Source organism: Schistocerca nitens, chromosome 1, assembly GCF_023898315.1.
Source record: "Schistocerca nitens isolate TAMUIC-IGC-003100 chromosome 1, iqSchNite1.1, whole genome shotgun sequence".
NCBI lineage: Eukaryota > Metazoa > Arthropoda > Insecta > Orthoptera > Acrididae > Schistocerca > Schistocerca nitens.
The window spans coordinates 607,013,332-607,036,322 of record NC_064614.1 but is presented as its reverse complement, the minus strand read 5'-3'; the positions used below and the strand labels follow the sequence as shown (position 1 = coordinate 607,036,322).

The following is a 22,991-nucleotide window of genomic DNA, read 5'->3' as shown; positions in this document are numbered from 1 at the left end:
CCTGGAACAGTTCTGAAGCAAATGCCAGAAAGTGGTTCCTTCATCTTCGGAATCAAATCAGTCACAAGGACTTAAGTCTGGGGAGTATGGTGGATGGTACAGTACTTCCCAGTCCCATCGACCGAACAGAGCAGCCACAGCTTGTCGTGCAAAATGATGCGAGGGTTGTGCAGAAAGTGTCGCCGCTTCTTTCGCAAAGCTGGTCACAGGTGATGCTCCAAAAACGTACGGTAATACTGTGGATGGATGCTCTGCAATGGAGGAACATAATGCATTAAGATAACACCATCACAGTCACACACAAGAATCACCATAACTTTAGACCGCTCCATTGGTCCATCAACAGAACAGGCTCTGCTCCAACCCTTGTGCAAATCATTGGTGGTGTTCCACAGTTTATCGGCATCTTCAACTTTCAGGGGAATTATGCAGAAGTAATTACCTATAACTCAGCAATTAGTACATCCCATCCACTTAAAATATCTATATTTAATCTATCAATTATGTAATGGAATATTTACCATGAGTAATTGAATGTAACTTGATAACTTAACTGCACTCTGCAGCAGTATTGCTGCATGATAATGAAGGCATATTGCTGCAGGGATATGAACTTGAATTCTCTTCCTTATAAATGTTGATTATTCACAAGAGAGAGAATTTTTCTTCCTGTAGAAGACACGTTGATAATGTGAAGATGGCTTGAATGATGTATTACTGACAACAGGTTAATATGTAACATGCACCACAATAATGGATACACTATGTTGTAGACATTGTTTATTCCAAGTGTTGAGTCAACAGTGGGTACATTAGTGTACAGGTTGCTCCATATTTTCAAGATGCGTCTAAAAATATGAGGCCATTGTTTACTCATGAAACAATATATCTGTAGATAAGCCATTCGTTGAATGCCATAGTACTCCAAAGGGAGACAAAATGACATAAAAGGCAATATCCTATGTGACAGCGAACATTCAAGTGGGTTCCTAGACATACTCCATTCTATCTCCAGAAGAGATAAAGATAGGAGTCCAGTGTTTCATCAATGAGTAGGTTGGTTTTCCAAGACAGTGATTTTGCAGATACATCAAAATGACCAATTTTGTGATTACGATGTGAAACCACAGAATTTAGCCTTGACAGCTATCAAGAATTAGTGTTACACTGGTGAAAATCTGCTAGCAGCACTCACAGGTGTTGAAAAGGTGTGGCAATAATAGTAACTTTTCAAGGCAACAAGCTGTCGCCATGAGGTCCTTAAATTTGAGCACCTTCAGATGAAGAGGAAACCATGGCTGTATACCAGACAGCAAAGAAGTGAAGTAGTACTGACAAAATTCAGGAGTTGTAATATGACAGCAAGCATCACACACTGACTAAGTAGTGCCTATACAAATCTAGAAAAATTATTCAACCGTCAGGTGTTGTACACCTGTTGTCATCATTGCATTTGTTAGTTAGGTTTCAGGAGCTGGTTTGATTTGCTGATTGGGTGCAACTTCTTATCCAGATATGGTGTTTCTCAGAAAATTTAGAGAAATCTGAAAAGAAGGTGTACATAACTTACAGCAGTGAAGAGCCTGGATAATGTCCATTCTTGAATTTCTTAAACATTACCTTTCCATGCAGAAACAACAGACGGACGGTAATCAAGAACTTTTTTTTTAAGCAGCATTCAAAAGAACAGGATACTGTTTTGTATACCAGACGATGTAAGTGTTTAATGATAAAGGTACTGTACTCATTTAAAATATACCTCTTTCAACATCAGTTTCAATTATCTCATGGGGAGAACAACTCTTTCAGATTTTTTGTACTGTAAATGTGTGAAGGAGCCATGAAAGCACTGTATCGTGCTTTTCTATTTGTGCATTAGCTGAATCATCATTCTCACAAAAGATGAACTGAGAAACGGTATGTTTTACAGATTATTGCCGGAGAGGGTAAACCAATACCCAACAGAATTAAACATTGTGTAAACTATGGGTAACCTCTGTATTTGGTTAATCATCAAGCAGTCTTCTAATGGAGAGTAGCTTTGCACATTTGTGTGTGTTTTCTAAAGCAAAAATTTTGCTGTTTGGTAAAATATCTGTTACCCAACAGAATTAAACATTGTGTAAACTATGGGTAACCTCTGTATTTGGTGAATCATCAAGCAGTCTTCTAATGGAGAGTAGCTTTGCACATTTGTGTGCGTTTTCTAAAGCAAAAATTTTGCTGTTTGGTAAAATATCTGTAGTTAAGAGTCATGTTACAGGAAGGCAATTCTTCTGGAAAACCTAGTTCTCAGGGAATTGTGTTTTACCTGGAAAAATCAGGGAAATCTCTGGGAATTTTAGGAATTTCATAAAATCTCAGGGAACTTTGCATTTTTAACGTAGCACTGAAATTGAATTTTATTGAGTTTTATTAATCACACATTTTTAATACTTAATATCACAAATGGTGTTAATTATTGTAAATATTATTCCATACAAATTATTGATGTCTAAAAACTGTGGTTAAATTACTGTTTATGGCTAGTATACAGCTCAACTGAGGAGAAAGAAAAGATATTATTGTGGTATGATCCCTCTAACCACCTTCACCCTGTTCACCATTAACTTCTCAGGAGCTTCTTGACACCATCTTGCACCTCATACGTGGAATTCTCAGGGATTTTTTTACAATTTTGAGTAGCCACCCTGTTTTGGCATACATAGCTGTGTGTGTTTTTTTATCAGATTTTAAAACTTAGATTAGAAACTCTGTCCAATCAGGGTAAAGCTAATAGCAGATCTGGGAATAAAAATGTCCTCTGGCAGTGCTTAATACAATCTTACCAGGTATATAATTTATGGCAACTTATGAGTAAAAGTGACAGCTCACTGAATAGTGGAGGCATTGAGTCATCAGCAGGCATGTAAATTACATGATGCCAGCTGAATACACTGTTGGCAGTGCAGTTCTGCAGCTTGACTGGAGTGAGAAATTGTGTCAGGTAGAGTGAATGAGGGGAGAAAAGAGGCAGGAAGGGGGGGGGGGGGAGTTGGTGAAGGGTATCTGATGACTGTAGGAGGGATAGAATGGGAATGCAGAAGGGAGAGGCAGCAGATGCATGGGGTGAAAACGTTACATAAGTGCCAGTACTGGTGATCCCATGTGGCATATGATGACAGCGATGTGGAGAATTGACAGGGAGGAGGTGAAAGAACATAAAGTGAGAGTTAAGAGGGTGTAGGTGCAGGGTAGTGGATTTAGTGTACTGGGGTAGGGAAGAAATGGGCATGAGGCAAGGGTCTAGTGGAGGTTGAAGCCTGGAATACTGTGGAAATGATTGGTGTGTTGTGCAAGGACATCTCCCATCTGCTTAGCTCAGAGAAGCTCGTGTTGAGGGGAAGGATCTAATGGCATATGTTGTGAAGCAGCCTTTGAAGTCTAGTGTGTTGTGCTCTGCAGTATGTTCTGCCACTGTGTGTCAACTCTGCTCTTTGCAACAGTGTGGCAGCAGCCTTTCATTCAGATGAACAGGTCGTTGGTGGTCATGTCCATGTATAATGCTGTACAGAAATTGTTGAAAAACTGGTATTTGACATGACTGCATTCACAGGTGGTCCTGGCCCTGGTGGGATAGGGTATGCCTATGGAACGAGTAGAGTAGGGTATGCTGGGTGGGTATTTAAGACAGCTCTTGCACCATGGTCTTCCATAGATGGACAACACAAGTGTTATCTAGTAGTTATTGTTGTTGTCTTCAGTCCAGAGACTGATTTGATTCAGCTCTCCATGCATATAGTAGTTAAGCATTTCAAAACGTTTAGAACTAAATCATCATTATCATGTTGTCATTGTTGCTTTCGTCTAAGGTGCGTCATCCGTTTACTTGCGAGCTTGCAAGGGAAGTAGTGTGGCAGTCATACCGCAGCAGTCGTACTGCAGAGTTGGGTGAGCTGGGGGCTGAAATTCCCACCCCGGGCTCTGACACAGGGTGGTGACCAGCCCGGTACCTGTGCACAAAGTAGTGCGAAGTGCGCAACGGTACTGGTCGGACTTGATCGGACAGTCTGACCTCGCTAGCCGTGGAGCTTAACACAGGTTCCCCAGCATCACGTACTCCAAATTAATTGGTGCCGTTCGTTCGTTGCCTCGCGTCCGCGAAACACACGGCGATCTTCACACGTTCCTGCTTCAGTAGCTTCATTAGTGAGTTGAGTGCGTCCGGGCCTGTAAGAACTACAGAATTTCAGGATGTCATTCAAACAAAGCAAAATTTCTGATTTTCTTAAGAGCAGTGCATTACCTGATACATGTACAAACTCTGACAGTCAGGATACTAACAGTGGTGCTAAAAGAGTTAAAATAGACCGTGATTGTAAAAAAGAAAACTGTAATGATGGTGCTAATACAGGGGAAGAGACTGGATCTCCGGTGACTGAAAACTGTGACACGTCTCAAGGTAGGAATGGGAGTAACAGTACTCTTCAGATTATAGTAGGATATTGTGTTGCCTTATCACGTTTTCAAAACTGGCAAAAGACTAAGCCGTGGCTGTCCGTAAATGACAAAAACTTAGTAATGTGCACAGTGTGTTCACAAGTTCGTGAACTAAGGTGGAAAACAGTGAACGTGTGCGTATCGATAACGCGTTTTTAGCTGGTGTTTCTGCTAATAACGCCAAAAAACTAAATGATAAAATCGGGGATCATGCAAAGTGCAAATCACACATGAAGTGCTCAGAAATCATGAATATAAAAGAAAAGAAAAGTTTAGAAAAATGCGTCATGGAAGTGCAAAGTTGTGGGGAAAGTAGCATCAAGAAAAAGTAATCGCAACTGATCGTTGTTCAGATCTACATATGTAATAGCTAAACAGAAATTATCATTCAAATTGTATCGTGCAGTAATCGAACTACAAATGGTTAATGGTTTATCAGTCGGTAATATGCTTCATTCTGACCATGCATGCCAAAATATCATTATGTTTGTAGGAGAAGAAATGAAAAAGAATCTTGCTCACTTTCTTGTAGAATCGGGTACAAACTTTAGTATCATGATGGACGAAAGTACAACGGTTTCCAATAAAACTTGTTTAATAATATATATACGTTTGTTCTTTGAGGGAGTTGCTTGCTATTATTTTTTTGACATTGTTGAATTAGAAAGTGGGACAGGAGAATGCATTTTCAGCCAACTGTTAGCAGCTCTTGAAAAGTATGGCATTAATATGATGAACTAAAAAAACCACCTTGTAGGTATTGCAACAGATGGTGGCTCAACAATGCTTGCACCTTACAAAGGCGTAGCCGCTCTACTGCATAATCATTTACATAAGGATTTAACTGTCGTTCATTGTATGAACCACAAAATGAAATTAGCTGTCCACGATGTTATGAATGATGTAGCAGATGTGTACCATATACAGGTTTTTTTTACGTTCCTTATATTCTGTGTTTTCTCGAAGTCCCGAAAATCAGAGACTACTACAAAGTGTTTCACAAGAATTATCCTCGCAGCTATTAAAACTAGGCCGTATTTTTCATGTACGTTGGGTTGCTTCCTCATTTAATGCTGTTCCAGCTTTTCTTGAAAGTCACAGTTCTCTTGTCCATCTTTTTGAAAAACTGAGACATGATGGTTCCTGATCAACTCAGGAGAGATCTAAATTTGAAGGTTTACTAAAACACCTCACAAAGTGGCTTTTCTGATAGTGCATACGTGTGAATAGTGAGTTTCGGCATTCACATCTATTTATAAATAACTGTTTAACCATGGGTAATGCCACAGTCCAAGCTAGTAACATATATAATTATACTAACCCCATAAGACATCCCCTCCCCCCCACTGGTAAAAGCACAAATCACACACTGGTATGGACAAAGGTATAGATGGAAACATCAAAGGTAAATGCCCAGGAAAGTAGCAAGTTAAGCTGAGAAGGACCAGGTGAAACAAATGGGAGAGATGATGTTGAAGCTGTGGCGGGAAGAGGATAGAATGTCTTGGCTATGAGTCCAGATCATGAAGATGTAATCAATAAACTTGAACCAGACGAGGGGTTTGGAATGCCATGCAGGTGTCCATCACTCTGCCACAGATTTGTTTATGTATCTTCCCCTTAAAGGAGAAGCAATTGTTTGTGAGGGGGTAATTGGTTACATTTCACAAGGATTGAGGTAGTGAGTTCAGAGTCAGAACATTAGTTGAGGTTGTGTCCGAGAGTCACAAATCAATCAGTGTATTGGATGATTGTGTAGAGGGAGGTGGTATCAGAAGTAACACGTTGGGATACATGTGGTAATGGGGTGGTGATGGTTGAGAGTAGGCAAAGGGAATGGTTTGTATCTTTAACATGAGAGGGTAGGCTACAGGCAATTAGTAGGTGTAGGTAAACAAAAGCAGAGATTCTTTTCAGTGGCGGCTCAGAAATCAGCAACAAAGGAGCATCCAGGATTGTTGGGTTCATGGATCTGAAGATTTAGAAGAAAAATATGCAGCAGGTTGTTTGGGTGAGGAGGGAGATGGATCCAGGCGAAAGATTCTGTGTTGGGTCTAAAGATTTGAGTGGAAATTGGTGGTTACACTGGACTGTGGAATTGGATCACTGGCAATACTTGAAGGCGGAGGAATTAGACAGTTGGTAGATGCCTTCTGTCAGATAATCACCACAGTTCACCACGACAGTGGTGGAGCATTTGTTTGCAGGGAGGATGCTTAAAACAGAGTCTTTCTTGAGGTTGGGTGTGACTGTTCTTTCTTCTGTTGAGAGATGTGTGTTCCTGGCAATGGACTCGGGGAGGGAGAGTGAGATCCTGTTGGAGGTAAGGAATTCCTGGAATGTCACTAGAGGATGGTTAGATGAGAGAGGGGGAGGTCATGTTAGACGGTGATGTTAACTGGGAGAGGCAAGGTTCAGTGTTCACTTTGGTTGGAGAGATTAGGAGCAAAACTGAGTTTCTACTGTTGGGATCAGGAGAATGAGAGTGGGTCATTGACAGGTCCAATCTTATAGTAAAAACTGTCAAAATTGAACTGGTGAAATATCTGACAAAAACTTATTTTTTTGTTTTGTAGCTCCAAAAAGTAATATTCTTACCTAGAGATAACAGAAAAAATTTACTATAGATGCAATACTGTAAAGACATCCAGCTATATATCAGTTGATAATGGCATTACGCCAAAACAGGCATGACATATAAAACATTTAAAGAAGTGTATTACCTTATTGCAGATAGTTTGGAGCATTCAGTTTCATTATGTCTTATACTGACCTATACTATGCTGTGGGCCAACAGAATGGGGGTGAATCAGTTTTCATTTATTTCTAAGCTCAGCAGAAACAGACATTTTATATTGCAAGTTTCTTCATGTGACAAAATAGTTGGAAAGGGGATTGAAGGAAACAAGACTGTAATTAATAGGAAAATCATGTCATGTCACATAACATGAAGGTAGACTCAACTGAACAGGACAAAATGTAAATCTTCAATTAAATGAAAGCAACAAACGACATTTAAAAATATGAGAAGTTTAGAATTTCTAATGTTGGATTCACTTTTTCTTATCATTGAGTGTCTCCCTTTCACTCAGAGAGATAGGTGGTGATCCTGAGTGATTTTATTACATTACCCTTGAATAATGCTGTATCCTCTTGTTTGCTTCTGTGTGCTCATATATATTTTGCCACACTGAATTTTTTTCCTGTCATAGGGGTTTTGTGTTATTCAGGCATTAAGCGGTGGTGTAAGGCATATTTCTGTACTGTAGACCACGTGCTAATGCCTGATAATAAAAATCACCAAGGATGCAAATACCAGCTGTGAAATCTTGTGTTGCATGATGATTTCTTCTCTCTTTGCTTCTAGATTACATGATCAATATGCTTGTAAACAGGTGTGAAAGTATACAGGGATGTATCTTGGAATCAGATAATGACTAAGTTGTGAACACAACAGAAGTACGTTATTTTTGTTGATAACAAGTCTTAATGCCCATGATACATAAGAATTAGGCTAAGTAATCAAAATACAGTTGCAGTCTATACCTCCATTATACGAAGAGTAGTTACTTTTAGTTGTTTCAGTTTTTGTTGAGGGATGAGCCAGTCACGTGTTATATTTCTTGACATTCAAATTACAGGCAAACTTTTGTTTAGGTTTGCTAATGTTGGCTGCTTGTGATGTGCCAACCTGTGGTAAAAATTATTACTCCTTGTAATACAGTAATTAGTCTGGAAACTTGCCAAGAGGTGGATGGAACAATGTAAGGTCACTGTGATCAGCAGTGGCTGGCTGACTGTTGAGGTGAACATACACCACCACAATGTGTTCCAGAAATTTGCGGCTACCTAAATTATAATTAAAATTGTAAATATGTAGGATTGTTACTGAATTGACTTAAGGTGACACATGGTACATTAATCTTCAGTAACATGGATCATAAAACAGGTTGAGTATAGTAGTAAAAATATAATATTCTGACAGCTCAGACAGGTCCATCCTCTGTAAAGATTTTGGGCACATTTTCTGAATGATAACAGCTCACAGTTGTGTAAAATGTTTTTGTTACTACAAGAGATGTTCATAATGTTCTCCTTTCCTGAAGGATGAGAATAGCTTGGCAGATGTACAGAAGTTGAATAAAAATATGGAAACACCGCAAGAAATGCATGCTTGAACATAAATGCAGATGCTAGCAAAGCCTGCAGGTGGTGCTGTTGTATTTGACCATGAACAATGCCTGTGCAATGCAATCTATAAGCTGCAAGTGCCAGTCATGATCAGAACAGTGTTTTGTGTGGTTGTGAGTGCATTATATCGGAGCTAAGTGAATTCAAAGATAGGCAAATTGTGGATGCTTGCATGGTGGCTGCTTCCACAGAAAAGGTAACCAAAGTGTTTGGTGTTCAATAGGCAACAAGGTGAAGATTTAAACTGTGTGAAGAGAAAGTGTAAAAACATCATCTGCTAAGCCACAATGTGGAGAAAAGTGTGTGTTGAGTGATAGTTATGGATAGTCATTAAAGAGGAGTGTGATGAAAAATAAGAGGACAGCCATTGTGAAAGTCATTGCAGAACCGAATGTCACACTCACGAATCCGGACAGCACCAAAACAACATGAAGGGAGGTCTGTAGGCTTGGAATTGTAGGGTGAGCTGGTATTCCAAAAGCACACTTCAGTGATGCAAATGCCATTAACAGAAAAACGTGGTGCTAAAGCCATAAATCCTTGGCTACTGAGCATTGGAAGAAAGTCATTTGGTTGTAGGAGTCTTGTTTCACACAGTTTCCAACTTCTGACTGAATTTATATCTGGTATCCACCATCCCAAGCCTATGGTGCAGATTGCTTGCTACCAACAGTGAAACATGGCAGGGCTTCAGTCTTGATTTAGGCAGCCATGTTATGGTATTCCATGGGCCCATAGTTAATCTGCAAGGTGGACATTTCTATCAAGGATTATAGACCATTTTGGCTTACTTGGTTCATTCCATGGTACAATATTTGTTCCCCAATGATGATGATGTTTTCCAAGGCAACAGGGACCCATTTCACACAGCTCACGTTATTCAGGATTTGTTTCATAAGTATTAGGATGAATAGTTGCATCTCCCCAGGCCACCACAGTCAGCAGAACTCATCATTATTGAGTTTTTCTGGTCTACTTTGGAGAGGATGGTGCGTGGTTGCTCTCCATCTTCATCATTTTTACCTAAGCTTGCCAATATTTTGCTGGATGAATGGTATAAAATTCCCTTGGAGACCAAACAGGACCTGTATTTACACATTCTGAGATGACTGGAAGCTGTTTTGAATGCCCACCATTGCCTGCACTGTATTAGGCTTGATAATGTGTTGTTTTTGGTGCTTCCATATTTTTGTGCACCCTATGTATTTTGTATCTGAAGGGAGGTTGACTATGTCATATTTGCTTTTTACCTTCAGAGGGGGATGATTATTTTGTAGATGTTGAACTATATAAATTTTTATGGTAATATTAATGTTGTAACATTTTGTTAACTTATAAGCGTACCCAGTGAGGAGCAGGGGAGATCACTACCAGCCACATCTTAGGATAGATGCAGTCTGTACAAATGCGGAAATCAAAACTTTCCTCATTGCATGTAAGCATCATGATTTCATGGCCCCTTTCAAGACTTCATCACATTATGGACTACTTTTACATGTATGAACAGAATGTCTGCACTGTTCCCAAAAGCATTAAGTTGCGCCAGTAGTACAACTGCTATACCAGAAAAATAAAGCATAGCAGCTGATCCTATCTGCTACAATAGTTTTCTCCACTGCACAAGAGAACAGCTTTGGGGATAAAAAGAACAAGTACTAGCAATAATAAGACCATTAGATTTGAGTTCACTTTTGTTATTTGACTTCTCCATAGGAGCAGTGGTTAAGACAGTAGGAGACTCATTCAGAGGGTTTAAATCTTCTGGCCATTCAGATTTAGATTTTTCATAATTTTTGTAAGTTATTTAAGGCAAATTTATGGGTGATTCTTTTAAAAAAGAATATTGCCGATTATCTTCTCTTTGAGCATGTGCTCTGTCTCTAATTATAGCATCATTCACAGGATATTAAACATTCTTCCTTGAAGGGAATGAATAATTGAATTACCTACACATTGTTATTGTACCCTAATATCATTGTCGGAGGAAGATCAATGGTCAAGTAACATGGTTTGTAACCTCTCTACCCACTTTCAGCTGAGTCAAAGGGCATGTTCACGGGTAATATGAGGAAGTAAATACATGCTCATTACAATTAAACTTTTGCTTTTTGAGCCAGTGTAGATGAAAACTATTTACCGTGTAGGTACCAAATGGTACCAATGGTGTTCAGATAGTGCACTGCAGGATTTGTGTTTCTAGTAGTGTTAAGTGTTGTGACTTGCTGTTAGGCACTGGCACTGATACTGATATGGCGGTGTAGGGTTGAAACACAAGCATCAGTGTGCATTACAGTTGCAAACTGTCAACTTGGGACTGGATAAGGTGAGCAGGGCTCTACTCATAAAGCTATTTTATCAAGACAACAACAGTAGTGCTCTTATCTTCCTGAGTATTGACATGAAGAACATGATTTGGAAGTTTGAATTAACTGACAATTTGGGAATTGCTCCTGGGGGAGGCCAACAGCTAATTGTGCCTCAAATTGTTGATGAAATTACTATTGCCATGGCTGAGAATGCTAGATGCAGTGTGCAGTTTTCCTGCAGTGCATGAGCTGTATTACGACAGCTAGACATTCCATGATCCACTGTTGTTCAGGCAGCACTAAAGCACTCTGTAGTGCATTTCCAGGTTGTTGTGGATGCAGATGGTTGTCAAATTGAGCAACATTTGTAATCTGGAATGCAAACATGGTATGCTAGTAACAAATGTTACTCTCTCAATTGGAAATTAAGAAGTGTTTCCTTCAGTGCCTTATTCATTATTTCTCTTCCATATGTCCTTACAAATATTTACACAAAAATTTGTTGTCCTACAGTCACTCTCAAGTTGTGAAAATTTAATTATAAACACCTTGTATGTTCTCGTAATGAGATTAATACACATAATTGCAAAAATGCGAGAGGAATAATATTGTTCTGATTCCAGTTGTAACTTATTGCTAAATGGAAAAATGGACAAAAACCAAAATATCTTTGCCATTATAGTGATCAGAGGAAGTTGTTATAGAACATTGTAGAACGACACATTTGTTACTTCATGTGGGCAGTGGGAATGATGTATGTATTAAAGTGAATAAATTGAGAGTGAAACGGTGGAAACTCGAGGATGGAATAACAACAGTATGAGAAATAGAATAGATTGCTACTCACTGTAAAAGTGACCCATTGAGTTGCAGACAGGCACATTGAAAAGACTGTTATACTTGCAGCTATCGGCCAAAGCCTTCCTTGGCTAAGAAAACATTCACACATTTACATAAACAATCACACCTCATCCACACTCAGCCGCCACCACCACCACCACCACCACCACCACCAGCACTTCTGACCACTTGGAGCTGCCATTGGTCGCAGCTGAGTGTACGTGAGGTGTGCTTACTTGTGTGAATGTGTGTATGTTTTCTTTGCTGAGGAAGGCTTTGGCTGATAGCTGCATGCGCAGCAGCCTTTTCATTGTGCCCGTCTGCAAATCAGGGGGTCATCTTCACAGTGAGTAGGAATCTATCCTATTCCTTATATTGTTAAATTGAGAGTGATATTGATGTTGTTGCAGCTTAGAAGACTAAAAAATTTCAACAGATACGCAAATATATTTGAAACAATCATATCTATGTTTATTGTTTGTTAGTGATTCTGCAAAAATAAATTAGAGTACAATTAAAAGAAATACAATGTAACCTGAAATCTTTTACCACTAAACAATTTTCTAAATTTCCTGAGTTATTGGTTCCTGCGTCTTTCATTGCCACTTTTATTACTTGATCCTTTGTTTCTAGCGATCCAGATTTCAGTGGCCTGGTGGTTGTTATATGCCAAGAAGACTGCAGAATACAGTATCACCTACCCTGCTGGAAAAATTTTAAGGAGACACATTCAGACATTGAGAAACTTTCTGATAGGGTTTGTACATATATGATTTTGTAGATAAAAGATTTTGCTTCTGTTTTTCTTGTCAGTGCTCTCTAGTTGTTACTGTTACGCTGGCTGGTTGCCATACATTCATCTTGTATGGCAAAACTTAGATGAAGCTTTTTTAAATTAGTAATAATTCCATGTAATATACGGGTGATGCATGCTATCACTTCCATGTACCTTACAACTACATTTTAGTAAATACATTTCTGCTTTATAAATCTCAGTTGCTTGGGGTTTAGGAAGATGTGCTTATTTGGACAGAAGACTGGGAAAAGGCCTAATGCTATGCTATTCTATGCTTTTTATTCCCCCCCCCCCCCCCCACACTCTCTCTCTCTCTCTCTCTCTCTCTCTCTCTCTCTCTCTCTCTCATTGCACAGCTCTGTGTAATAGTGCAGCTATCAGTTGGATTGTTTTGTACAAATGCTTTTAAATTCTCCATAACAGTAAGATAAATTAATTAACTATTTAAGCATTGCTCCTATCCCATTTAGCATTTATCTATTATTAATTCTTTTTACTTTATTGTCAGTTAAAAGGTTTTCTGTATTGACTATGGGCCAGGATGACCGTTTGTGCCACTCTTGTTGGCTGTGCTTGCCAACTTTATTATGAAATATACCTTTCGAGATTTTATCAGATTCTTAATTATTTATCTAACTTCGCAAGGAATATCAGTTTCGTTTGGTTATTAATTATGTCTGTTGATTGACACTATTTTTTATGTAGTTTATTTGTGGTAGTTCAGCTATTGATAGCCCATTTCTGTTGTTTACTAATCAGAGTAGTCTTTGCAGGATTACAAATTCTTTATATAAATTCAGAACCAAGCAGCTTCAAACGGAGTACATGAACTTTTCTTCTTTTGGTTCCAGCCAAACGAAAATACTACTAAAGCACTTTTTATCTATTTTTCTTTTACAAGATAAATTGGTTAAGTGCATTATTTTACTACTACTTCCAGTTTTTTAACTAAAAATGTGTTGAGTTTTGTGTTGTTATTAATTTTAATGGTGGGTGATGGATGCTTGTACAGACCATGAAACTTTTCAAGCACATGAAATAAAATGTCTGTGGCTGTCAGAAACACAGATTTTATCTATCAACAAATCACAGTAACACTTTTTGGAGACTTGAGGTAAAATAAAATAACAATTTATTTGTCAAATTGAAATCACACTTCACCTATTACTACTTGTAAGTTAAAATTTTAATACAAAAATATTTTCTTTGTGCACAATGCCACTAAAAATGAAACTCTGTTAATCACTTTAGTTTCTTAACATTATGATAAGGATATATAGCTACTCACCATAAAGATGACTTGTTGAGTTGCAGACAAGCATGACAAAAAGACTGTGGCTTATAAGCTTTACAACTCATACACACATACTGCTATCTCGTGCCTTCCAGAATCTTTCCTTTCTTTTCTGAAGAGGGCTTTTTCTGAAGGCTTATATAGAACAGTATTTTTGTCATGACTTTCTACAGCTCAACATGTCATCTTTACGTGAGTACCAATCTATCGTTTCTCATAATATTGTTGATATTTCAATTCGGACTTTCTATTGTTTCACTTAAGGCCCAGTTTTGTGAACCTCTCTACCTTCCCAGGAAAATAACAGGATTATTTTTTTAGTAATTATCCATATATAAGTAAATAACTAAGAAAGAAGCAGGAGTCGTCGTCATCCTACATCATAAAATAAATTGAAACAAGCCTCTTTCTTATACCATTATCTCTTACATCTTCTAGCAGAGAAATGATGTCACTTTTCTCGACTGCATTATTGTTTGTTACATTAATTACTATGTAACAATTGTGGACTTAGACTGCAGAGCCCATAAATCTTCCTTGTTATATCATTGATTTCAAGATTAACATAAAATTTACCTGGAGAAATTACTATTACAGTCCTTTGTTTGCATCCTTCCCTGCTAGTGCTAGCCACCAGCACCAGTTCCTCCAGTTATTCACCATGCCAACAGATTGCATTCCAGGTTTTCTAATAGTTCATGTCTCCATCATGTGTTACATAGAGTAGCAACCAACACATGAATTTTTTGTGCTGTGATGTATTTTCACAATTGCTTATTACCAGGTCCGGGTTGTGCAAAGTAATGAGAAAGTGACAGGGGAGCATACTGCTTTAGGCTAAAAATAATGGTTCACTGGTTTAATAGAAAACTTGTTTACCTGTCTGTTATGGAGGAATGAACTCGGAATGCACTATCCTCCATACATGTTCTTTGTAATAATAATAATAATAATAATAATAATAACTTGTCTTGGTGAGCTATTTGTGCTAGGCAGCAATTACAAGTTCCATTGACTTTATTGCTGTTTGAGTACATCATCATCAAACACACCTCTGTGACTCCTTCCCAGTACTGATCTTGGGACAAGATTTGGCATGTGTTTGCAGCTCTTGTTTCAAGTATAGCTTGCAGCCAATTGATGCTCTTTTTTGATGGACAGACTCCATCACACAAATTTTGCAGTGAAAGTGAACCTCCTTTATCCCAGACTTTCTGTTAAACCTGAGCTCCAAGACAATTCCAATTGACTTAGCCATATATCAAATGGTCCATCATCCACCTTTAAAAATAAGTTCACAAATGTGCTTGACATTTTCATTTTGTTTAGTTAGACTATTGGCATCCAAAATATTTTCATGCATGTCTGAAAGAACTTGTCGACGATCCACAATTGTACAAAATAGTTCTAAATTAATTCACTAAATACAAATTCCTTGACATCGGATGTATTAATGTAGACCTACTAACCAGTAGCAACATATGAAAATTTGTACAATACCGGGACTCAAATCTGGATTTCCTGCTTATTACGAGCGGTTGCCTCAACCACAGCCTTATAAACCACTGAGTTCATCTCCTAATGCTTGCAAATTCTAGCAACAGGGAGGAGAATGAAACAACAAGGAATTGAGACCAATGTTTTTTTCATTGTGTGCGTGCATAGGCTGGTAATACTTAAGTGCATGTTTGAAAGAACATTGTTGATGACCCACAGCTGATATCAAGGAATTCACATTCAGTAAATTAATTTCGACTCCAGAGGATGGTTTGTCGTTAATTGATAAGCCACTGTTTTTGTAACAAGAAAACAATAGAGGAATGGATATTTCCCCTTCTGTGCAAGCTGTTTTTGATGTCAAAACAGTACCTTTGATGTCAAAACAGAACCTGCACCATTTTTTGTAAGATGAAAGTAGAATTTCACAACTACTTGATGTTCACTTAAATCAACTATTTTGAAAAACAAGAAGAGAGCAAAACGGCTCTGTGATTAAACAATTTACCATGGTCGTATAAAACATTCCTGGGCAACCCCACAGGCAGCCTTGAATTTACAATGGGTTCAAGCGCACACACGCGCGCGCACACACACACACACACACACACACACACACACACACACACACACACACACAACCTCTAGGGGAGATATGTGTATTACACAGTCTACATTCACACAATGCTATTTTGGAATCTTTTGGGTACTCTCTTCTGTTAGCCAGCTGAAGCAGCCCACAAGCTGATAAAAGGTTTAGAGTAATAACATTACATTTCCTCAAACCTTTACAGATTATAACTTGTTTGAGTATATGTGTCTGTTAATCACTGTGATCAGATGCCACAATGTTTGCTTTAAATATAGTGCAGGCAGTTTCCTTCTCCGTTCTTTACCAACCAAACAATTGTTCTGTCTACCTGACCATACTATTGACAGCATGCTCTACTGGAATTTTCCAGCCTTCCCTGTTTATTTTTACTTGTTCATCTTCTCTGGTACACACAGTACTTTTGTCATAGTTGCATTGTGATTGTGATTGTGTGCTGTTGACTAGAAATGAATTAAATGACTGTTTTGAATATTCCTATCAAAATTAACATCATTTTTAAAAACCAAATATTTTTAGTGATAATTGACAACTTTCAGTTATCTATGCAATGATAGAAAAACAGACACAGTAGGTACAACTTTGATTTCATTGCGCCGAAGGTAAGTCATGTGGTGGTTTTGTACAAAGGGCGTTCAAAAAGTTTTGCACAGTCGTATCTGATTTTTTTATTTTTTGCAGGAGGAGAATGAAATTTTTTGTGAACATACTTGGAACATTGAGCCTACTCATTGTAACTTGCATCAGCTGTGACGCACCTGGCCCAACATTCTTTCCATGATGTAAATGCACTTTGGTAAAATAATGGGGATTGACTTTTACACCATCACTTGATACAGGAAATAAGGTCTTTCTGACTATCAAATGTATTACCGTGCAGATGGGCCTTCAGACGACCAAAGAGGTAAAAATCAGACAGAGCCAAGTCCGGACTGTAGGGAGGATGAGGAACAATTTTCCAACCCATTTTCCTGATTTTCTCCTGCGTCATAAGGGCTGTATGGGGTTTGGCATTTTTCTGTACCCTAGTGACTGTACCAGTGATACCACAGCAGCCAATGACAAATGAGCCATTTCAGCAAGCTGTCGTGTCATCATACGTCTGTCATTTTGGATGATTTGATCAATGGTCTCTTTATTCACATCACTCACTGCCGCCGATGGTCTAATGCATCGTGGATTGTCCAGTAGAGAGAAATCACCGTCTTTAAACCTCTGCAACCGCCGCTGGATTCTGCTGCGATCCATTGTGTCCTCCCGATAAACAGGCAACAACGTCCTGTAAATCAATATGGCAGAGTCATCGCCGGGCTTGAAGAGGAACTCCATCATCGACCGTGGTCGCAAGCGGACATCTACTTCACAGTCCATTATGGATCACCTGTAAATAAAAGAAAATACTTTTATACAGTAACTTATAAGTAAATGTTCCAAGTATATTCACAAAAAATTTCATTCTTCTCTTGCAAAAAGTAAAGAAAATTAGAGACGACTGCGCAAAACTTTTTGAACGCCCTTTGTATTATGATGAAATAAATGTTGTTTCTATCTGTTGACATCTGTTGAAGCTGAACTCTTGAGTTCTTGACATAACCATTTCTTGAATTGTTTCCCCAGATACAAAAATCCGTGTTGTATGATATAGTGCTATGCTGATGGTTTGTGAGTAATATAAATGAAGGGATGTCTACAGGGGAAAAATTTCTGCCATTAACAAATTTTAACATCTATGTCCATGACATAAATAGCCATCATTTTACAAAACACTAGTAGTACTATCTTGTTGAACACCTAATGTGTTGTATTTGTGTAATGAAAGTGAGAAATAAAATTACTACACAGGATTCACAGCTGAACTTTGTATAGAAGCTTTAGAGAGACCTTGGCACGTGATAATGACATTTTGTCTGAATTGCACATTTCAGTGAGCAGATGGTAAGCAGTTGGAATATTAACAACTACAAAAAGAATAGATTGCTACTTAACTGTAAAGATGACAAGTTCAGTTGCAGACAGACTCAATGAAAAGACTATTGTACACTAAGCTTTCAGCTAATGCCTTAACAGAAAAGAAAGGAGAACATATCACTTTCACACAAGTAATCACACAAGAACACTGTCTCCAGGTACTGTAGCCAGCTAAAGTGACTGGAAATAGTGGTCAATTGTGCATGGAGTGTAACTGCTTCCATGAATGTGTAAGTGTTTCACTTACTTTTCTGAAAAAGGCTTTGACCAAAACCTAAGTGTGTAAAAGTATTTTTGTTGTGCCAGTCTGCAACTTAACATGTCATCTTCATGGTGAGTAGCAATGTATCCATTTCATAATTGTAGATGGTAAGCAGTGTTAGCAGTTATTAAATTATCTGTTCCTACACCATCTGCAAATACTCAGTGACTGATATCTGTTCTGAGTTATTCTTGCCATCTCTAATGGTGACACCAGATAATAATGGAACAACATTATCAGTCCTCACCTCTTTTTAACATTACCTTACGTGTACTTCAATCAATGGTTGTGGAATTAGGAACATGTGTATTTCTGTGTCATTTCTCCTTGTAATGCTTATAATGTTATTGACAGTTGTCATCATATTAATAATTACATAACAAAAGATAAAGGTGATTTTTTGTAAATTATAGATTATTTCTCACCATAGGGTATGCTGGGCATGCAGTGTCCAACTGCAGACTGTGTGACTTCTGAAAATGTCCCATCTGTAATAATAAGGATAGAAATTTTTGGAGAAGATGCAGAACTTAAAAGCTGCTATCCAAAGGAAATGAAGAAGAATGATAATGTTGTAAAAGATTCTAAAAAGAACAGGTTTGTATATTACATTGTTGTGTTCATATCTCATGTTTCCAGAAATATGTCTAACATGTTTTCTAATTGTTCTTTTCAGAAAGAAGAAAGAGAAACCCACAGCTGCAATTGAAAAGGAGGTAAAATTTGTAATATCTGATAATGAAACACTTTTACAGGATGAATGTAGCTTTTCATCAATAATTTTGTGGTGTTTCTGACGTGAAATTACAATCAGTAAAGGATAGAAATCACTTCCGTTCAACTTTACATACAGTTGTAAATCTGGGCTGGAATAATGATAATGTGAAATAAGATAGATTGCAGCTTGCCACATAGATGAGGCATTGAGTGTCAGACAGGCACATTTAAAGAAGAGTGTTAGGTATTATAAACTACTGTAGCATCCTCCTCCAGATGTAGAACTGCCCCCCCCCCCCAATTCACACACAAACACACACACACACACACACACACACACACACACACACACAGGTTACACACATGGCCATACTAAGGCCTGACTGCAGGAGTAGCACTCTCGACTAAGGTGGGTAGTGGGTACAGGAGAGGTATGGGGCAGAAAGGGAGAGAGATAATAGTAGCAGAGTACGGGTGCGGGAGGGACTGATAACATTTGAGAACTCCTTAGAACAATGAAAGCTACTTGGATAACTGAAGCAAAGACTGTTATTTACTTAGAACTACATATCAGAGGCCAGTTAAATAATTCAGTACTATGTGTCTGTGAAGGTAGTAGTTAGTTCTGTGTGCATCAGAATTGACTAATGATGTTTCCTTGATGTCATGGAACATTTTTCTGCACAGATATAATAAAGATTGATTGAAGTATTTGTTGTTGTTGTTATTGTTTTTTTTTTTTTTGTGGTCTTCAGTCCAGAGACTGGTTTGATGCAGCTCTCCATGCTACTCTATCCTGTGCAAGCTTCTTCATCTGCCAGTACCTACTGGAACCTACATCCTTTTGAATCTGCTTAGTGTATTCATCTCTTGGTCACCCTCTACGATTTTTACCCTCCACACTGCCCTCCAATACTAAATTGGTGATCCCTTGATGCCTCAAAACATGTCCTACCAACCGATCCCTTCTTCTAGTCAAGTTGTGCCACAAACTCCTCTTCTCCCAACTTCTGTTCAATACCCCCTCATTAGTTATGTGATCTACCCATCTAATCTTCAGCATTCTTCTGTAGCACCACATTTCGAAAGCTTCTATTCTCTCCTTGTCCAAACTATTTATTGTCCATGATTCACAACCATACATGGGTACACTCCATACAAATACTTTCAGAAACGACTTCCTGACACTTAAGTCTATACTTTATGTTAACAAATTTCTCTTCTTCAGAAATGCTTTCCTTGCCATTGCCAGTCTACATTTTATATCTTCTCTGCTTCGACCATGATCAGTTATTTTGCTCCCCAAATAGCAAAACTCCTTTACTACTTTAAGTGTCTCATTTCCTAATCTAATTCCCTCAGCATCACCTGACTTAATTCGACTAGATTCCATTATCCTTGGTTTGCTTTTGTTGATGTTCATCTTACATCCTCCTTTCAAGACACTATCCATTCCGTTCAACTGCTCTTCCAAGTCCTTTGCTGTCTCTGACAGAATTACAATGTCATTGGCATACCTCAAAGTTTTTATTTCTTCTCCGTGGATTTTAGTACCTACTCCGAATTTTTCTTTTGTTTCCTTTACTGCTTGCTCATTATACAGATTGAATAACATCGGGGACAGGCTACAACCCTGTCTCACTCCCTTCCCAACCACTGCTTCCCTTTCATGTCCCTTGACTCTTATAACTGCCATCTGGATTCTGTACAAATTGTAAATAGCCTTTTGCTCCCTGTATTTTACCCCTACCACCTTCAGAATTTGAAAGAGAGTATTTGTAACTCTCAGAAAATAGAATGTTGTATCTGTGGATTTACAGGGTGTTACAAAAAGGTACGGCCGAACTTTCAGGAAACACTCTCACACACAAAGAAAGAAAATATGTTATGTGGGCATGTGTCCGGAAACGCTTACTTTCCATGTTAGAGCTCATTTTATTACTTCTCTTCAAATCACATTAATTATGGAATGGAAACACACAGCAACAGAACGTACCAGTGTGACTTCAAACACTTTGTTACAGGAAATGTTCAAAATGTCCTCGTTAGCGAGGATACATGCATCCACCCTCTGTCGCATGGTATCCCTGATGCGCTGATGCAGCCCTGGAGAATGGCGTATTGTATCACAGCTGTCCACAATACGAGCACGAAGAGTCTCTACATTTGGTACCAGGGTTACGTAGACAAGAGCTTTCAAATGCCCCCATAAATGAAAGTCAAGAGGGTTGAGGTCAGAAGAGCGTGGAGTCCATGGAATTGGTCCGCCTCTACCAATCCATCGGTCACCGAATCTGTTGTTGAGAAGCGTACGAACACTTCAACTGAAATGTGCAGAAGCTCCATCGTGCATGAACCACATGTTGTGTCGTACTTGTAAAGGCACATGTTCTAGCAGCACAGGTAGACTATCCCGTATGAAATCATGATAACGTGCTCCATTGAGCGTAGGTGGAAGAACATGGGGCCCAATCAAGACATCACCAACAATGCCTGCCCAAACGTTCACAGAAAATCTGTGTTGATGACGTGATTGCACAATTGCGTGCGGATTCTCGTCAGCCCACACATGTTGATTGTGAAAATTTACAATTTGATCACGTTGGAATGAAGCCTCATCCATAAAGAGAACATTTGCACTGAAATGAGGATTGACACATTGTTGGATGAACCATTCGCAGAAGTGCACTCGTGGAGACCAATCAGCTGCTGATAGTGCCTGCACACGCTGTACATGGTACGGAAACAACTGGTTCTCCCGTAGCACCCTCCATACAGTGACATGGTCAACATTACCTTGTACAGCAGCAACTTCTCTGACGGTGACATTAGGGTTATTGTCAACTGCACGAAGAATTGCTTCGTCCATTGCAGGTGTCTTCGTCGTTCTAGGTCTTCCCCGGTCGCGAGTCATAGGCTGGAATGTTCCGTGCTCCCTAAGACGCCGATCAATTGCTTCGAATGTCTTCCTGTCAGGACACCTTCGTTCTGGAAATGTGTCTCGATACAAACGTACCACGCCACGGCTATTGCCCCGTGCTAATCCATACATGAAATGGGCATCTGCTAACTCCGTATTTGTAAACATTGCACTGACTGCAAAACCACGTTCGTGATGAACACTAACCTGTTGATGCTACGTACTGATGTGCTTGATGCTAGTACTGTAGAGCAATGAGTCGCATGTCAACACAAGCACCGAAGTCAACATTACCTTCCTTCAGTCGGGCCAACTGACGGTGAATCGAGGAAGTAGAGTACATACTGACGAAACTAAAATGAGCTCTAACGTGGAAAGTAAGCATTTCCGGACACATGTCCACATAACATCTTTTCTTTATTTGTGTGTGAGGAATGTTTCCTGAAAGTTTGGCCGTACCTTTTTGTAAAACCCTGTATGTGTATTCCAGAGGCTGTCCATGTATGTAACTATGATCAGATAGCATGAGTCTGAATTGCATATTTCAGTGAGCAGTTGGTAAGCAGTTGGAATATTAACAACTACGAAAAGGGTAGATTGCTACTTAACTATAAAGATGACAAAGTTCAGTTGCATGCAGACACAGTGAAAAGACTGTTAAACACTAAGCTTTCAGTTATTACATTCTACAGAAAAGAAAGGAGAACACATACACATTCACACCCCAGCTGATACCACTGCTCACTAGTCGGACATTAGCACCCAGAGTGTACAGTAGCCATGTGTGAGATAGTTGTCCGTTTATGAAAGTGTGTATGTGTGTGTTTTTTCCATATCTGAAGAAGGAGCCTGTAACAGAGATTATAATATCCAACAGTCTTCTTTCAGTGTACTTGTCTGCTGCTCAACATCTCCTCTTTGTAATGAGTAGCAATCTATCCTGTTTCAGAGCTATGTTTTTGTAACCTCATGTGTAGATTTCTTGCCAACTTTTAAGTACAGTATCTCACTTTTTTTAGTTATTAGTATTTAGCTCCACTTTGGAGATGAAGTGATTTATAGTTATTTTTAGTATTTGGAATAATTATGATGATATGTTTCATCATTTTCT

At 38.7% G+C, this 22,991-nt stretch overlaps 1 protein-coding gene across 8 annotated transcripts in view; it reads left to right on the top strand.

Moving 5' to 3' along the window:
- LOC126256782 (E3 ubiquitin-protein ligase TTC3-like) overlaps positions 1–22,991 on the top strand; it is a 364,962-nt gene that overhangs the window by 98,027 nt on the left and 243,944 nt on the right. For all 8 annotated transcript variants that reach the window (XM_049955514.1, XM_049955508.1, XM_049955509.1 and 5 more), the window contains 3 exons: positions 12,450–12,573; positions 18,674–18,840; positions 18,920–18,959. In XM_049955514.1, coding sequence (XP_049811471.1) covers positions 12,450–12,573; positions 18,674–18,840; positions 18,920–18,959 — 331 coding nt within the window. The remainder of the gene's footprint in view (positions 1–12,449; positions 12,574–18,673; positions 18,841–18,919; positions 18,960–22,991) is intronic.